General features: G+C 42.6%; 1 protein-coding gene across 2 annotated transcripts in view; it reads left to right on the forward strand.

Moving 5' to 3' along the window:
* Positions 1-524: 524 nt before the first annotated feature.
* Positions 525-14,751, forward strand: part of wnt10a (wingless-type MMTV integration site family, member 10a) — a 39,976-nt gene continuing 25,749 nt past the window's right edge. For both annotated transcript variants that reach the window (XR_013965471.1, XM_080784957.1), the window contains exons 1-2: positions 525-1,029; positions 3,882-4,147. Coding sequence is in view for 1 of the 2 variants with exons in the window: in XM_080784957.1 (XP_080641083.1) it covers positions 968-1,029; positions 3,882-4,147 (328 nt within the window). In the remaining variant the exon portion in view is untranslated. The remainder of the gene's footprint in view (positions 1,030-3,881; positions 4,148-14,751) is intronic.

A 14,751-nucleotide genomic window follows, 5' to 3' on the forward strand; every position in this document is an offset into this window, starting at 1 on the left:
GGAATATAAGTACACAAATGGTCTCTATCATCCTCATCCCACCACAACAGTGAATGTCTGTGAATCACATTCCCCTTTGGGCCATGCAATAAAGAGCTGCTGTCCCACATAGAGAGACGGCAAGTATTTATAGTCTCATATAAATACAAAATAATCATCATTCTAATTCTTGTAGTTATCCTCATAAGTCATCAATATCACTTTCAGTATACTTTTAGGCTAAAACTCTGTCCCATACGGAGAGCACACACACGCACGAGCGCACACGCACACACACACACACACACACACACACACACACACACACACACACACACACACACACACACACACACACCTTTTTTTTTAAACTTCCTTCCTTATCCACGGATCTCTATCCCACTTTAACAAGGCACTTGACCTTCTCCGCCACTCTCCTGTATTCCCTGAGTGACGTAAAAAAAGTGGGCTGGCAGAGTGCTAAGTGCAGTAGTTTAGAACGCTATCAGTGCTTGCTGAAACATCACTAGTCAAGCAGACTTCAGATAGCGCGCCGATGTTATAGGCACACTCGTCTCCCTCGGATGTTATTCCAATGCAAATGTCTTGGCGGAGATACCGGGATGTGTACGGATGTGCGAGGGAGAGAAACACCACCTAGGACCGCTGTAATTGACCCATCTTCCAACTTGCCCCGTCCGCCCCATTCACTAAAGTTGAGAGGTTCATAGCGGCGCCGCTGAAACTTTCTTGAATGACTTCTGCCGCGTATCACATCTGGATTAGAGGACATCAGCCTCTCCTGAGCCAAAGCGGAGCTGTCAAACCCAGCGCAATTTAAATGGACATGACCCTTTTCTGTTTTTCTTTTTTCCCTTTCCTACAACTCTTGAAAGGGCGCGTTGAAGAAGGAATATTGTACTTTATTTGAGTCTTTGACTCTATCTTTCGTTATTTATTATTTCGCAAAACCACAAATCATCACACAATGGAGCGTTCATTCCACAGACTGACTTGCGTCTTGATAGTAGTCTGTCTTTTGGATAAAAGGTGAGTTGACAATAATAGATACAAATGCAGGATACGAATTAATAACGTGAATCATGACTATAATCCTTTATAACACTCCCAATGTTATTCTTTATCTATAGGCTACCATAATCATAACACAATTCATCTTAAGTTATAGCCAATCAATTTACTTTATCACACAGGTTTCCTTTTTATATTTATTACGGTACTGTGATAATTAGCCTGCATTCATATAATTTATTAATGTCATAAGCAAGCAAGGGAAATATTCTGGTCTATAATATAGATATAATATAAAACTATTGTCCATATTATGGACAATAGTTTAATTATGGACATTGTCCTCCACTTTGACTAGAACCAACTTTTTTCCAGACAGCTAAGCTGCAGAGCCTCTGGTCTTTTTGATCGACCAACAGGCTGCTGTAGTTTAAACACAAAAAAATATGTATAATTTGTTCCTCTGTCACTATACATTTCATATTATCCGCAATGATTGTGTCACATGTCACCTAAAGTCCAAATCAGTGGCTCTCAAAGTGGGGTCCAGGGAACTTCAGGGTTCCTTGGGGACGTTCCAAATCTACTTGCAGGACTGTAACCCTAAGAGGCCTATACAAATAGAACCGCAATAAGAGCATCCTTGAAATTAAAACAAAAAGTTTGAGAACCACTGGCCTAAATTATAGCCTTCTCATGACCACAAGGCTCACTGACAATATGAACTCAGAAAGTTGTGTAGCCTATAGTGCTAGATAGATGGACAGATGAAACAGGACTTTTCTCAAAGCAAAGGTAGCAAACAGGTAGGAACAGAGCCCCAAGAGGAAGTATACAAAGGAGAGTAGCCTGTTCAAAGTTTAACCACTTGAGCCCTAGCATCCCTGTTCTGCATGGGCAACATTCGGTGAAGAGATTTGGTTTAGAGGGGAGAAAAAAGAGCACAGCTCCAACTCAGGTCAGTTTGACTAAGAATAGACGGTTTAAGTAGTTGATGCCAATCAGAAAGGGAAACTTAATAAGATGTTAAGATGTCACAGTGCCAGTGGCTTATATTTAGATCTACCACTTGGAGATAAATGGTCCGTATAGCTACCGTTATATTGCCTATAGTGACCAGAGTTTCAAAAGTAGCACAAATTGTATTAGTGAATAAGGTAATGCATAAACAATATTAATGAAACTACTAAAACGTGCAGACCTGCAACGTGTGTGTGTGTGTTTGGACATGTTCCTGGATGCACGTGTGAGTGTGTGTTCAGTCCTGCACAGTGTTACACTTATAATGAGACACATCTTGTAGCCTGTGTTGTTGTTATTGTTTCTCTGGGTAATATTGATATATCGGAACAGTGCCTATACGGTAGGCTACTGTCAGTTGAATACAAACTGTTATAAAACACACAATTGATAGATCTGAAACCGACGCACCAGTGGATTGCTGTGCATAGACATAGGTTCAATAAGGAGAAATGCACTAAAAATATCATTAGGCAATTATGTCAATGCTGGGGAAGGCACCAGGGCACCAATTTTAGACACGTATACAAATTGCTGTTTTGTCAGACTTATTCCCCCTTACATCTGCTGTTGTGACGAGTATGAATTGAATAACTGGCATTTAATTTATTTTGTTTCATCAGGAGACAGAACCTGGAGAAGTGCCATTCAAACATGTACAGTTTGTACACGATACTGACTCCTTGTCTGAGAATGATGCTTTTACTTCTTTCGTTTATACAACTGAACAGAGGTTCATGCGTTATGTTCTCTTCTGGCCCAAATTTAGTGCCTTCAAACCCTGTGACCCCAAATGACTCTTTAATACTGTCATAAACTCCTCAAAGTCAGACTTCCATTCAGTGTCAATGCTGTGTTTTGCTCCTTGAAGATCAGTGGTGGAAAGTAACTAAGTACATTTACTCAAGTACTGTACATAAATACAATTTTGAGGTATTTGTACTTTATTTCAGTATTTCCAATTTCCACTACTTACACTTCTAGTTCTACCCCACTACCTCAGGCAAATATTGTACTTTTACTCCACTACATGTATTTGTAAACTTTATTTACTTTGTTTATTTGGATTATTATTGCAAAACACATGAACCACTTCAGCCCTGTATATTTCGGCCATTTGGAAATAGCAGATTTACAAGCTCACAATGTGTCACAATGCGATGCATTGTGAGCTTGTTGGCTATTTTAAAAAGTTTTTTAAATATATTTTTAACTTGTGAAATGGGACATTATTCACAATGACTACTTTTTACTTTTGGTACTTTAAGTACATTTTTATACCAATACTTTTGTACTTTTACTCAGGTAAATTTTGAATTCCAGACATTTACTTGTAATTGTATTTCTACATTGCAGTATTAATATACTTAAGTACAAAATGTGAGTACTTTTTCCAACACTGTATGTAACATAGCGTGTACTAAAACAGTTCCAGTGTAAATTATTACATTTACTCTACCCAGGCTATATCAGCCACCATCCAGTGTCCGTAGTGGTATTTCAGCAGCAGTGCAACTATTATAAAACAAAACTATTATAAAATATTCAGTTTGAAACTAAGATCCCTTAACCTCTGGATGGGATGGACACAGACACACAAAAACAAGACCATAAAAGCTTTGAGTTCAGACTTTGAGTGGAGAACCCTCTCCAGCGCTGTATTGGCCCTGACTGGTCAGACTCAGAGGCCATCGCTCCACTGTGTTAATTTAACCCTCAAGAGTACGGGTCATTTTTTTACAATCTCCTCAGTAAAATTAACAATCAGGACTTTGTCGTGTGCGACACCAGTGGAAAGCGCTGTCAGTCTCTGTATACACATGGATTGTATTTGTTTTACCTCCACGCAGGGCAAACTCCAATGAGATATTGGGCTTGAAAATCCCTAACATCGAACCCATCCTGAATGCCAACACGGTGTGCCTGACACTGCCCGGCCTCACGCGACGCCAGCTGGAGGTGTGCATGCGGAACCCGGACGTGACGGCGTCGGCCATCCAGGGGATCCAGATCGCCATCCACGAGTGCCAGCACCAGTTCAGGGGGCATCGCTGGAACTGCTCCAGCCTGGAGACCAGGAACAAAATACCGTACGACAGCGTGGTTTTTAAAAGAGGTTAGTTGGATGTTTGTTCTGCGCACCATGCAGATGAAATGTTAGTTGTTCCCCTTTCCCTTCCACATCAAAGGTTTGCAGCAATTCTGTGGTTTCCGATTTTGTGACTTCTATCCCAAAGAGCATTTTTTTGTATTCATTTTAATACACAGAAAGGCATTCGCCATCTTCAAAGGAGGCTGGTGTTTTTAGCAGTCTACAAAACCCTCTCAGTTAGCTATAGTCTTTCTATACAATATTGACATTCTATACAGTGCCAATTACAGTAGCTAAAAAGATGGGAGATATGTCATTTTGAGTTAACCTTTGCACTATAGGCTACAATACAGTATAGCCAGGTAATACAATGCCTTAAAAGTGTATTGTTTCCCACACAAAGCTCTTCTTACTTTTAACAAGATACCCTGAAAGTAGACAGGTTAGCAACAGGGCAGTGGTCAGAAAGATTGATATCCCATAGAAGCCCAGTAATAAAATACACTCATCCTTCAAATCCAGGAGAGTGATAATCAAAAGACCCCCTGACAATAACGTTGCTTCCCAAATGCTTATCTCCAGTGACAGACAGCAGGCCACTCTTGTATGGCATTTTCTAAACTACTAGCTACTCAATGGCCTGTACAATGGATCAGCTAACTTCAAAAGCAGTTAGTCACCTTTACTAAACCTAGTACAGATCAGTTTCCCTATGAGGCTTTGTAGTCTTCAGAGCTTCTCGCATCGGCCACAATGGATGAAAGAGGATCTTTACTGCTCTGAAGCTTTCGGTCCGACTCATCTGGGGTTATTTACTGTGAAAGACATCTGTTCCTAGCAACCCAGGCACCTGGATAGATGCACAGGTACAATATATGCTTGATACTCGGGAGTCCTGGGCTTTCAGTTGGCTTTCAGACAGTTTAACCACATGAATCCCAATGTGCCTATTTCGGACTCTCATAATAAGAAAACATTTGGCGAGAATGGCGAACAGTCCCTGAAAATAGCAGGTCTACAACCTCACAACGTGTTGTGTTGTGACGTGTTGAAAGATATATCGGTGAGAGAGATTTTCTGTGGAGGGGAAAATGGATGGGCTAAGGATTTACCACTCTGGGACCCCGATCAATGAAGTATGGGTTTAAGTGGTTAATCAATCAATTTATGTATCAAAAGTCAAATGCTCTGGCATTTAAAGTATTGTCATTGCATTCATTGTCCTCCAATGAATGTGTAAATGTGGCTCATTGTCTGAGGCAAACATTAGATTACATTTCACTTTAATTTAATTTAATTACGCATGGCTTGGCAACAAGATGGCCATCTGGTGACGTAATGCAACACTAGTAAAACATGCACGCTATGTGCCAGGACTGTCAATCTGCTCTGAACGCAAGGTTGCACAACATTGACTTCGATGTTTTCTGAACGAAAGATGAATGCTCTCAACCTTCACAATGGGCTGCACGTCTTTGAAGGCAGTCGCACAGCCTTGGAATTCCCCTTAGCAAGGATAATTGACTGTTTAAATCCATCAAACCTTGATTTCAGGGGTGTCTTCACCAGAAACATTCCCCAAACCCACCCCATGCCAGGGAGAATTCATTCATTTTTATGGGCACTCCAGATTAAAAATAGCAACAATTGCTTCAATTCACCCTGTGACCGCTGCAAGAACTTTTAGCCTTGTGACCTTCATTGTCTGTGGTTAAGCTTAATACTAATACTGTCAATCTGGCCTATACACACCTCTGGTCTGACTTTCACTCGTTACTGACTCATTGAAAAGCTGTTTGTCATTATTAGCCACGGCAGTAGCTGCTTGTCTGGCATCCTTCTTTAGCCCCGGGTGCAGAAACTCCAAACCATTGATATAAACAACGTCTTTAAGTTGGATGATTCACCTATTACAGTACATGTTGATGAATTATGCACCACAGCAGTACTGAAATAGATGCAGATTTATGAGCTGCAACCTCTGTTGCGTGCAACTGGCTCAGGTAGGCGGTGTTATTCAGCGTGACACTTAATCCACAGATGTGGATTAAGTGAAGTCTCACAGATTAATGCAACCTTTCTTTGTATAGATCTCTGTAGAAAAATATCCAGGCCTAATCTATGTACCAGCCAGTATGTTCGGTTTGTAATCATTCAATTATGTATTTGGTCAATGTCATTGCAACATACAAACGTATTATTATTTTAGGTTGGATGGCTCACCCCTCATCAAATGCACAGAAGAATCACATAAAAATGGACCAGTACTATGGGTACATTTTGACACCATCAGAGTTAAAAGATTGCTTCAGATTTGAGTGTGTAGCCACTCTTGTACTAATGTTAAATAGTGATAGTGATGTAATATCAAATCAGAAGAAACTAGATGCCGACTTGCGCTTTGCACCCTTTATATACAACTTTGAAAAGTACTTTAGTTACGTCATCGAGAATAATGGTCCCTCATTGGCTGGTGGAATATACCGACATACATACCCAGCCGATCGCTGTTCTTGGTCCCTGATTGGCCGATGGAATACACCGTCATACATACCCAGCCGATCACAGTAGTTCTAAGTAATTATCTTGGAGTCTTCCATCCATGGTTAGATTGGCAGGCTTCTGGTCAGACTTATACATCATTAAATACATGCATTTCTTTTTGGGAAAGGTAGACTGTTTGATATTTATGTTTGATAATATTTCGATTTGTCAATCCTCTTCTATATTAAAATTGCCTAATGGGTTGGTCCGCCTGTGGATAACCACTGCCCGTCAGGGCCCATGTCACTATAGCTCAGACATAACCATATATAGAGTTCCCACTGCAACTACACCCAGATATGGCATGTCATACTGACTGTGACTGCATGACCTCATACCCCAACATACCGTGTCGTCAGACTCAAACAAACCATTTAAGGATTCATATAAGGAGCTCCACGTCAACCATGACCATATATAGAGTTCCGGTATGACCATTATCGGATTAGTAGAAGTTTCTCACTCTAACAGTATGTTTTAACCCATTCTTGGCGGGAACCCCTTTTGGTGTTTTAAGCATTACGTTATACTTTAGCTATTGAAAAATAGAAGATCTAGAAGTTCATACGAGCTTGTAGGTCTGCTATTTTTGAAAATTCGTGAAAATGTAGTGCAAATCTTTTAACATATATTCTTTCAGAGCGAACGTTTTTAGCTCATTTCTTTGCTTCTGAGGGGTTCCTGGTACTACATATTTTCAGATGGGGGTCGGAGGCCAATATTACCACTTGTTAAATCTCGACGTCGGGGCCTAAACGGGTTAATAGCGGGCGACAGCCAGACAAATTTTCCGAAAGTGCATTATTTGTCTATGGGACCCTTTGTCTACGGGACCCGGCGACTACCGGCGATAGCAGGCGAACAGGCGATGGTGGAAAAGTGGGCGGAGGAACATCGCCCGAAAAGATTTCATCATCTTTTCGGGTGATTGGGTGATGTGTCGTCCGATGCTCTCCCACTGTTAATCCATGGCAATCTAACATTGTCAACCCTAGATGTAGTTGACACCCCACCGTCAAACATCAAATGCATATAATTGTGGATGCGATTGTATATGTGCACCGGGAGCACACTCCCCTATTAGTTTGTATTGCACAGTGTGCTCTGTGTGCTATATCCCAACGCAATGTATGGAGTCAAATGCACATAATAGCCCCGATCAAATGCACATATGCATGTGCTATATCGTATGGAGATCAACATGCACTGATGTCATACACACAAGGCTGGATTAACACCTCTGAGGGCCTCTGGGCACCGAAGCTCGAAGGGCCCCTCTGCACACGTGGACCCGTTTTAGTGACATTTTGGCGGTTTTGTTCGGGGTTTTTTTGCGGTTTTATGCGGTTATGTTGGCCTATTCCCAGCTGACCCACATAGTAAGCAAAGGCAGGTGACAGAATCCGCCAGTGCCAGTGTATTTCAGTGTTTTTACCCTTTTGTCAAGCCATCTGACGTGCTATGCGTGCAGAATGTAAACAAAATGAAACCATGCTGGATAGCAGACGCACGTCTTTTATTCCACCTGAATCACCTCTCACCTGACCTCACACGGCCCAGTGGGCCCACCCACCTTGACAGCCAATATAGCACATTGTTGCTGCTTTACACACAATTGCACTTTCCAGCTGCATTCTCACCAATAATAAAACACTACTTTTGACAATTTATTTTGTTAATTACAAAATGGGGGGGGGGGGAAATAGGAGGGCCCCCTGATGCCCAAGGGTCCTGGAAACGTGGCCAAAGTGCCCATATGGTAGATCCGGCCATGCATGATACACAACATTAACCAAATGCACATATATGGAGGTTTTCAGACACATGTGGGCATATTATATTGGTTGGATCGGTGGTGTGAGGGCCACATATCGGCCTGAACTCTAGATGTGCATTTTCTACTTCTACATTTCTACTTCTTCTTTCAATAGTTAATCTACAAGTTATGTTGTGAGCGTGCAGATCCACTACATTCACTATCTGTTGCACAACAAAGTATAGGGTTTAAGAGGTTAAATAAAGGACCACTTCAACCATTCTTTTTAATCTTAATATAATTTGCCCTTATTATTGCTCATTATAAGATGTTTGACATTTTTGTCAAACCTTTCCCTTTTTAAAATATTTCTTCATAATTAGTCCCCCCCCCACCCCCTCTCCCCCAGGGAGATCTGGGGGTGAGGGGGTTGTAGGGTTGCATCAGATTGAAGATATGGTTGCTTTCAATGCTTTGTAGGCCAACATCAGTGGTTTGTACTCTGTGCGGGCAGTAACGTGGGAACAATGGCTTCAGTATAGCATGCAAACCTTCCAGGAATAGTAAGCTTCTTTCTATTCGCTTGTAATGCCCATTGATGATGTCATTGGTATAGGCAGGTTTCCGGACTGTCCATATAGTCCACCAAAGGGATGCAGAGTGTGTAGACATGCATTGTGCTGTCTTGTAAGTAATGAGCATTAGTAAGGAAGAATTGATGTGAAGATAAGTGCTCCTGTAACCACAGGGGAGTTTTTGCCATCCCCTGGAACCCCAATTGACACACCCTGCCTTCTATGAACAGCTTATAGGATATCAGATACTCTCCACTTCCATGTTTATCCGGGCTTCTAATTTTACTACAGCAGACTACTGCAGGATCATTCCTGGCTGTACCACTTATCTCCCCTCTGATGAGTTATGATGACCAATGTTATGGTTCTGTGTTCATCCCTGCACTGTGCTCGATCTGCACTGTAATGTAAATCTGCAAAGTAAAGTTTTCAAATATTGAAAGTAGAAAGTACAATATTTAAATTGCCTCCCACGTGTAGTATAAGTTATAAATCAATCAAACAAACAAACAAAAATACTTGTACTTCCACCACTGCATCATCCCTGTTTAGCCTGGATTGCGAACTAGGCTAAAAAGGCAGTCAGACAGGATGTGGAGAGACAGGTGGGCGAAAACTCTCTCTCTCTCTTTCCTTCTGTCGGTGCCTCTCACTCTCCCTTGCTAGGCTAGTACTCCGAGAGCTTTTACTCTCCTTGCCAGTGCGAGTGCTTGTGAATTTGCTCTCAGCACTTTCCCAACTCTTGGCGGCAAAAGCATAAACCAGTTTAGTTGGTTTCTGTAACACAAAGTGACAGTTTCCTTTTAATCTTTCATTCATTTTGCCACTTCCTCTGCCATCAGTTCAGCGGGGCGTGCCACGGCCAGTAAATTATTTGTTAGATTGATTTGTTCCAGGTCTCTCGGCTGGCCTGCGCTGCAGAGCCGGGCACATGGCGGGGCAAGAGCTGAAACAGCCTTTCCATGTCTGTGGCTCTGGGCTGCACCTAAGTGCCATCCCTCCCGCTTCCCTCATGTTGCCCACACACACACGCGCACACATGCACGCATGCACGCACATGCACACACACATGCACACGGCCATACATGCGGCCACGGCCACACGCACACGTAAAAGTACACGTACACAACCACACGCACACTCTGTGCATATGAAATGTTTTGACAGTCAGTGTTTTGTTGTTGCCTTCCTACAACTATAATTGTCCACAATGTTATGCCTTGGACAATGGGATGGATAAGTAAAGGCAGTATAAAGACCAGGAGTACTACATGTTTTTTGTGAGGGTACCTACATACCCGAGGGCTGGGGACATGGGGAGAACTCCACACAGAAGGGCCCTTTCGCCAAACCCCACATAGGGTATGGGCGCTGATGACGTGGAGGAAAGAGCACACCCCCAGTGCCCACAGCATCCCCAGCGGGAATCGAACCCGAGACCTTCTAGCTATGAGGTGACAGCGCTATACCGACTGCGCTACTGTGCCCCGATAGGCCTATGGTGTCATTGTGGTTAAGAATTAAATGTATATTCACCCTCTCTGAATTTGATAGAGGTTAAGAGTTACAAACCTCTATAGTTTCTCTCTTTATCCAGGTAGCTTAGTCGCTAGAGCACTCACCTTTGGACTACAAAGTTATGGGTTCGATCAGACACCGCCAACTCAGCGTACAACTCAGAACAACTTGGGTAACTAGTAAGACGTGTGGTTAATAAGCCACTCATACCTACTTAGAATACGTATTTACTTACCTACTTATAGTTACTCTCTGATGGACCTGCATAAACACAACCAGAATTAAAACTCTTCCATCGCCACTATGGGGCGCAAAAAAGACCCTGAGCGCCAGTTTCTATACATTTTTTTATTTTATTTTTTTGTAAAAAAAAAAATTGCCCAACTTTATACACGTCTTAAAAAGGCGATAAAGACGTTGTTGGCGCTACGGGAGTTGCTAAAAAAGCAGTTGATTAAGTCGTTGGCAGACATTGAGTTTTAATGGAGAGAGATAGTCCACACTTTGTGCCGCCAATAAATAAATCTAAGTAATTCCACATTGTACATAGTGGATGGGGTCCAATGTTCATCACTCAAAGCAGAGCCACGTTGAGTAACGGTTACTTCCACAGAGAACTTGTTCGGTTTCAGAAAGCTGAAAAACTTCATTTGAAGTTTGCTGCCAGTGCCAGCTTTAGTGACAGTGGTGATACTGGCAGCTGCGAGAGCAAATGCCATGAAAGTGAGTTGCAGCAGCAATTTTCTGCTTCATCCAACTTTTCTTTGTAATCAAAGTTTACAAATGTGAAGCAAGCCAATAACATGTCTATCATGTTAAGCTGTAGGCTGTTCTTAAAATAAAATAAATAAAAATATAAAAAGTTTTTATTAAGATATAAACAAGGAAATAACATCAGGCTTCGCTAAAAAGAGAAATAGAAGTTAATGGCATTTTATTTGACTCCCAACGAGCAGCCTGAATTATTTCCCCTGCAAGCAGTGGGTTATAAAATCTTAAGTGGTTTCTTTTCATGTGTTCTTTACAAGTTTCCATTATAATCCTCACTATTTTCAACACCAGTAAGTGATTGCCAGTAGAGCTGCCTTTATAGAACCTGAGGGTTCCATGCTTACACGCAGTAAGCTGAGCCCCAACAGCAAACACCAAGGGAAATTCTAAAGGGTACAAGTGTAAGTGCTTCTGCACTTCGCCCTGCAATATTTAAGGATTGCACAGAAGATATGAAGGAGGCGTACGTTCAGAGGAACAGATTGAAGTGCACTGAGAGGCATGCGTACTGTACTGTATGTCCGTGAACAGAGAGGAGGCAGGAGGACGTTGGTGGGGAGAGGCAGAGAAAGAGAGGCAGCATTGATAATTAAAGATAGTTGTTCTCATTACTTGTGCCTCTGCAACAGTGTCAGATATTGTCGCTTTCAGGTGGAAACAGTGTATGTCCAACACGTTACTTTTCAGCAAATGAAGAAAACCTGTGTAACAGTGGATAGTCATTGGCTCTTAATACTTTTCATTGATACAATATATATTTTTAACCACTTTCACTTTCAAATTCTTTCCAAAATAGCATAAATAGCAGATCTATACAAGTTAGCAATGTGTCATAATGCAATACATTTTGAGCTTGTAAACCTTAGCTTGAAAATAGAGCTTGCTACTTTTGCTCGACAATGTTGCACAACGGAGTAGGGCATTCATTTATGAAAAAAAAACATTGAATTGTGGAGATATAAGCTTTGTGGCTGTCTATGTTAAGGATAGGAGAGGGAACAGGGATCAAATGACAAATGATACAGGCTCATTACATGCACCTTAACTTAACGTACTTAACTATTGCCTTTAGAAGCCACCGTTTTTCAAAGGATAAAGGTTGGCGGAAGGCTGAGCCTGCACGTAATTATCCTCTTCATCTTACACATGTATATTGCATGTTATTCACTCCTAAAACCTCCATTATATATAATGGCATGATGAGGAAGGAGAAAAGGGTCAGCCCCAGAGCGGATTACATGACAGATCAAATGGTAGCCATCTGATGCAAGTTAGCAAACCAGCCTATGACTCACAGCCAGCGGGCCAGTCGGTCAGCCAGCCAGTGGTACTGAAGCTATAGTCAGCCAGCAGTAGCTAGCCATATTAATGGTTTACAGGTTGGATAAAAGAGCTGAGGAAAGGGATTTAAAGCAGGGATTAGGTACAGCACTGACAATAATAAAACTATGGCACTGGTTCTTAGGGGGTTCCAGGGGGTCCCCTGCTAAATTATTGATGGTTAGGAACCAATGGACCTCCTATGATTCTATAACTCAGAGAGTGTACAAATTAACCAAATGGATTCGAATCTGATCCAGTTTAGATTGGGGGCCGCAAGAAAACAGATTTGTATCAAATGGGGGCCCATGAAATTAAAGTGTGTGTGTGTGCATGACTGCTGCAACATTTATACATTGCTGCTCTGTTCTCAAGAGGAATTGTCTGGAAACCACGGTGGTGTGAATGTGAGATTGATGAAGTGTGTGTGTGTGTGTGTGTGTGTGTGTGTGTGTGTGTGTGTGTGTGTGTGTGTGTGTGTGTGTGTGTGTGTGTGTGTGTGTGTGTGTCTCTGGGGGGGCTGTTCTTGGCATGTACATACACGATTACATAAATACTGTACAATCACGGCAGCAAGACAAGCCGGCCAGGCTGATATATAGGCAGGACAGACACAAGGTGACCCAGCCCTGTTTCTTTATTAGCAGTGTGTCAGTGTGTCCTCTCTAGGGGAGTGGTTGGTGGGGGTCTGCTCACTTTCAGCTGGCCCACCGGGATACGCTATGCAAGTGTTTGGAACACTTAAATGCTATTGTCCCAGATGTTACTCTTGTTTTTATAAGACATGTGGCATGTGCTGTGTGTGTGTGTGTGTGTGTGTGTGTGTGTGTGTGTGTGTGTGTGTGTGTGCGTGCGCTGTGTGGGTGTGTGTGTACACACTGTACTTGTACTCTTAAGCCTGATTTATACTTAATTGCATGCTGCTGTCACTCACCAAAAATAGCCGACAAGCGCACAACAGCGCTGCAGTGCAACACCTTCTGAGTGTATAGATCACAACAGCGCTGCAGTGCAACACCTTCTGAGTGTATAGATCACAACAGCGCTGCAGTGCAACACCTTCTGAGTGTATAGATCACAACAGCGCTGCAGTGCAACACCTTCTGAGTGTATAGATCACAACAGCGCTGCAGTGCAACACCTTCTGAGTGTATAGATCACAACAGCGCTGCAGTGCAACACCTTCTGAGTGTATAGATCACAACAGCGCTGCAGTGCAACACCTTCTGAGTGTATAGATCACAACAGCGCTGCAGTGCAACACCTTCTGAGTGTATAGATCACAACAGCGCTGCAGTGCAACACCTTCTGAGTGTATAGATCACAACAGCGCTGCAGTGCAACACCTTCTGAGTGTATAGATCACAACAGCGCTGCAGTGCAACACCTTCTGAGTGTATAGATCACAACAGCGCTGCAGTGCAACACCTTCTGAGTGTATAGATCACAACAGCGCTGCAGTGCAACACCTTCTGAGTGTATAGATCACAACAGCGCTGCAGTGCAACACCTTCTGAGTGTATAGATCACAACAGCGCTGCAGTGCAACACCTTCTGAGTGTATAGATCACAACAGCGCTGCAGTGCAACACCTTCTGAGTGTATAGATCACAACAGCGCTGCAGAGCAACACCTTCTGAGTGTATAGATCACAACAGCGCTGCAGTGCAACACCTTCTGAGTGTATAGATCACAACAGCGCTGCAGAGCAACACCTTCTGAGTGTATAGATCACAACAGCGCTGCAGAGCAACACCTTCTGAGTGTATAGATCACAACAGCGCTGCAGTGCAACACCTTCTGAGTGTATAGATCACAACAGCGCTGCAGTGCAACACCTTCTGTATAGATCACAACAGCGCTGCAGTGCAACACCTTCTGAGTGTATAGATCACAACAGCGCTGCAGTGCAACACCTTCTGAGTGTATAGATCACAACAGCGCTGCAGTGCAACACCTTCTGAGTGTATAGATCACAACAGCGCTGCAGAGCAACACCTTCTGAGTGTATAGATCGGCTATCTTTGTGCAGGACGCTGTACGCACAAAGAAAGTATAATCAAGCAAAACCTTAAACTGCATTTGCCTCTTTCTCCTTTTTTAATGTAGTTCTACAACGCACATAGTAAAGTCCTGAGTGTTCT

Source organism: Protomyctophum bolini (genome assembly GCF_963924005.1).
Source record: "Protomyctophum bolini genome assembly, chromosome: 16".
In the NCBI taxonomy this organism is placed as follows: Eukaryota; Metazoa; Chordata; class Actinopteri; order Myctophiformes; family Myctophidae; genus Protomyctophum; species Protomyctophum bolini.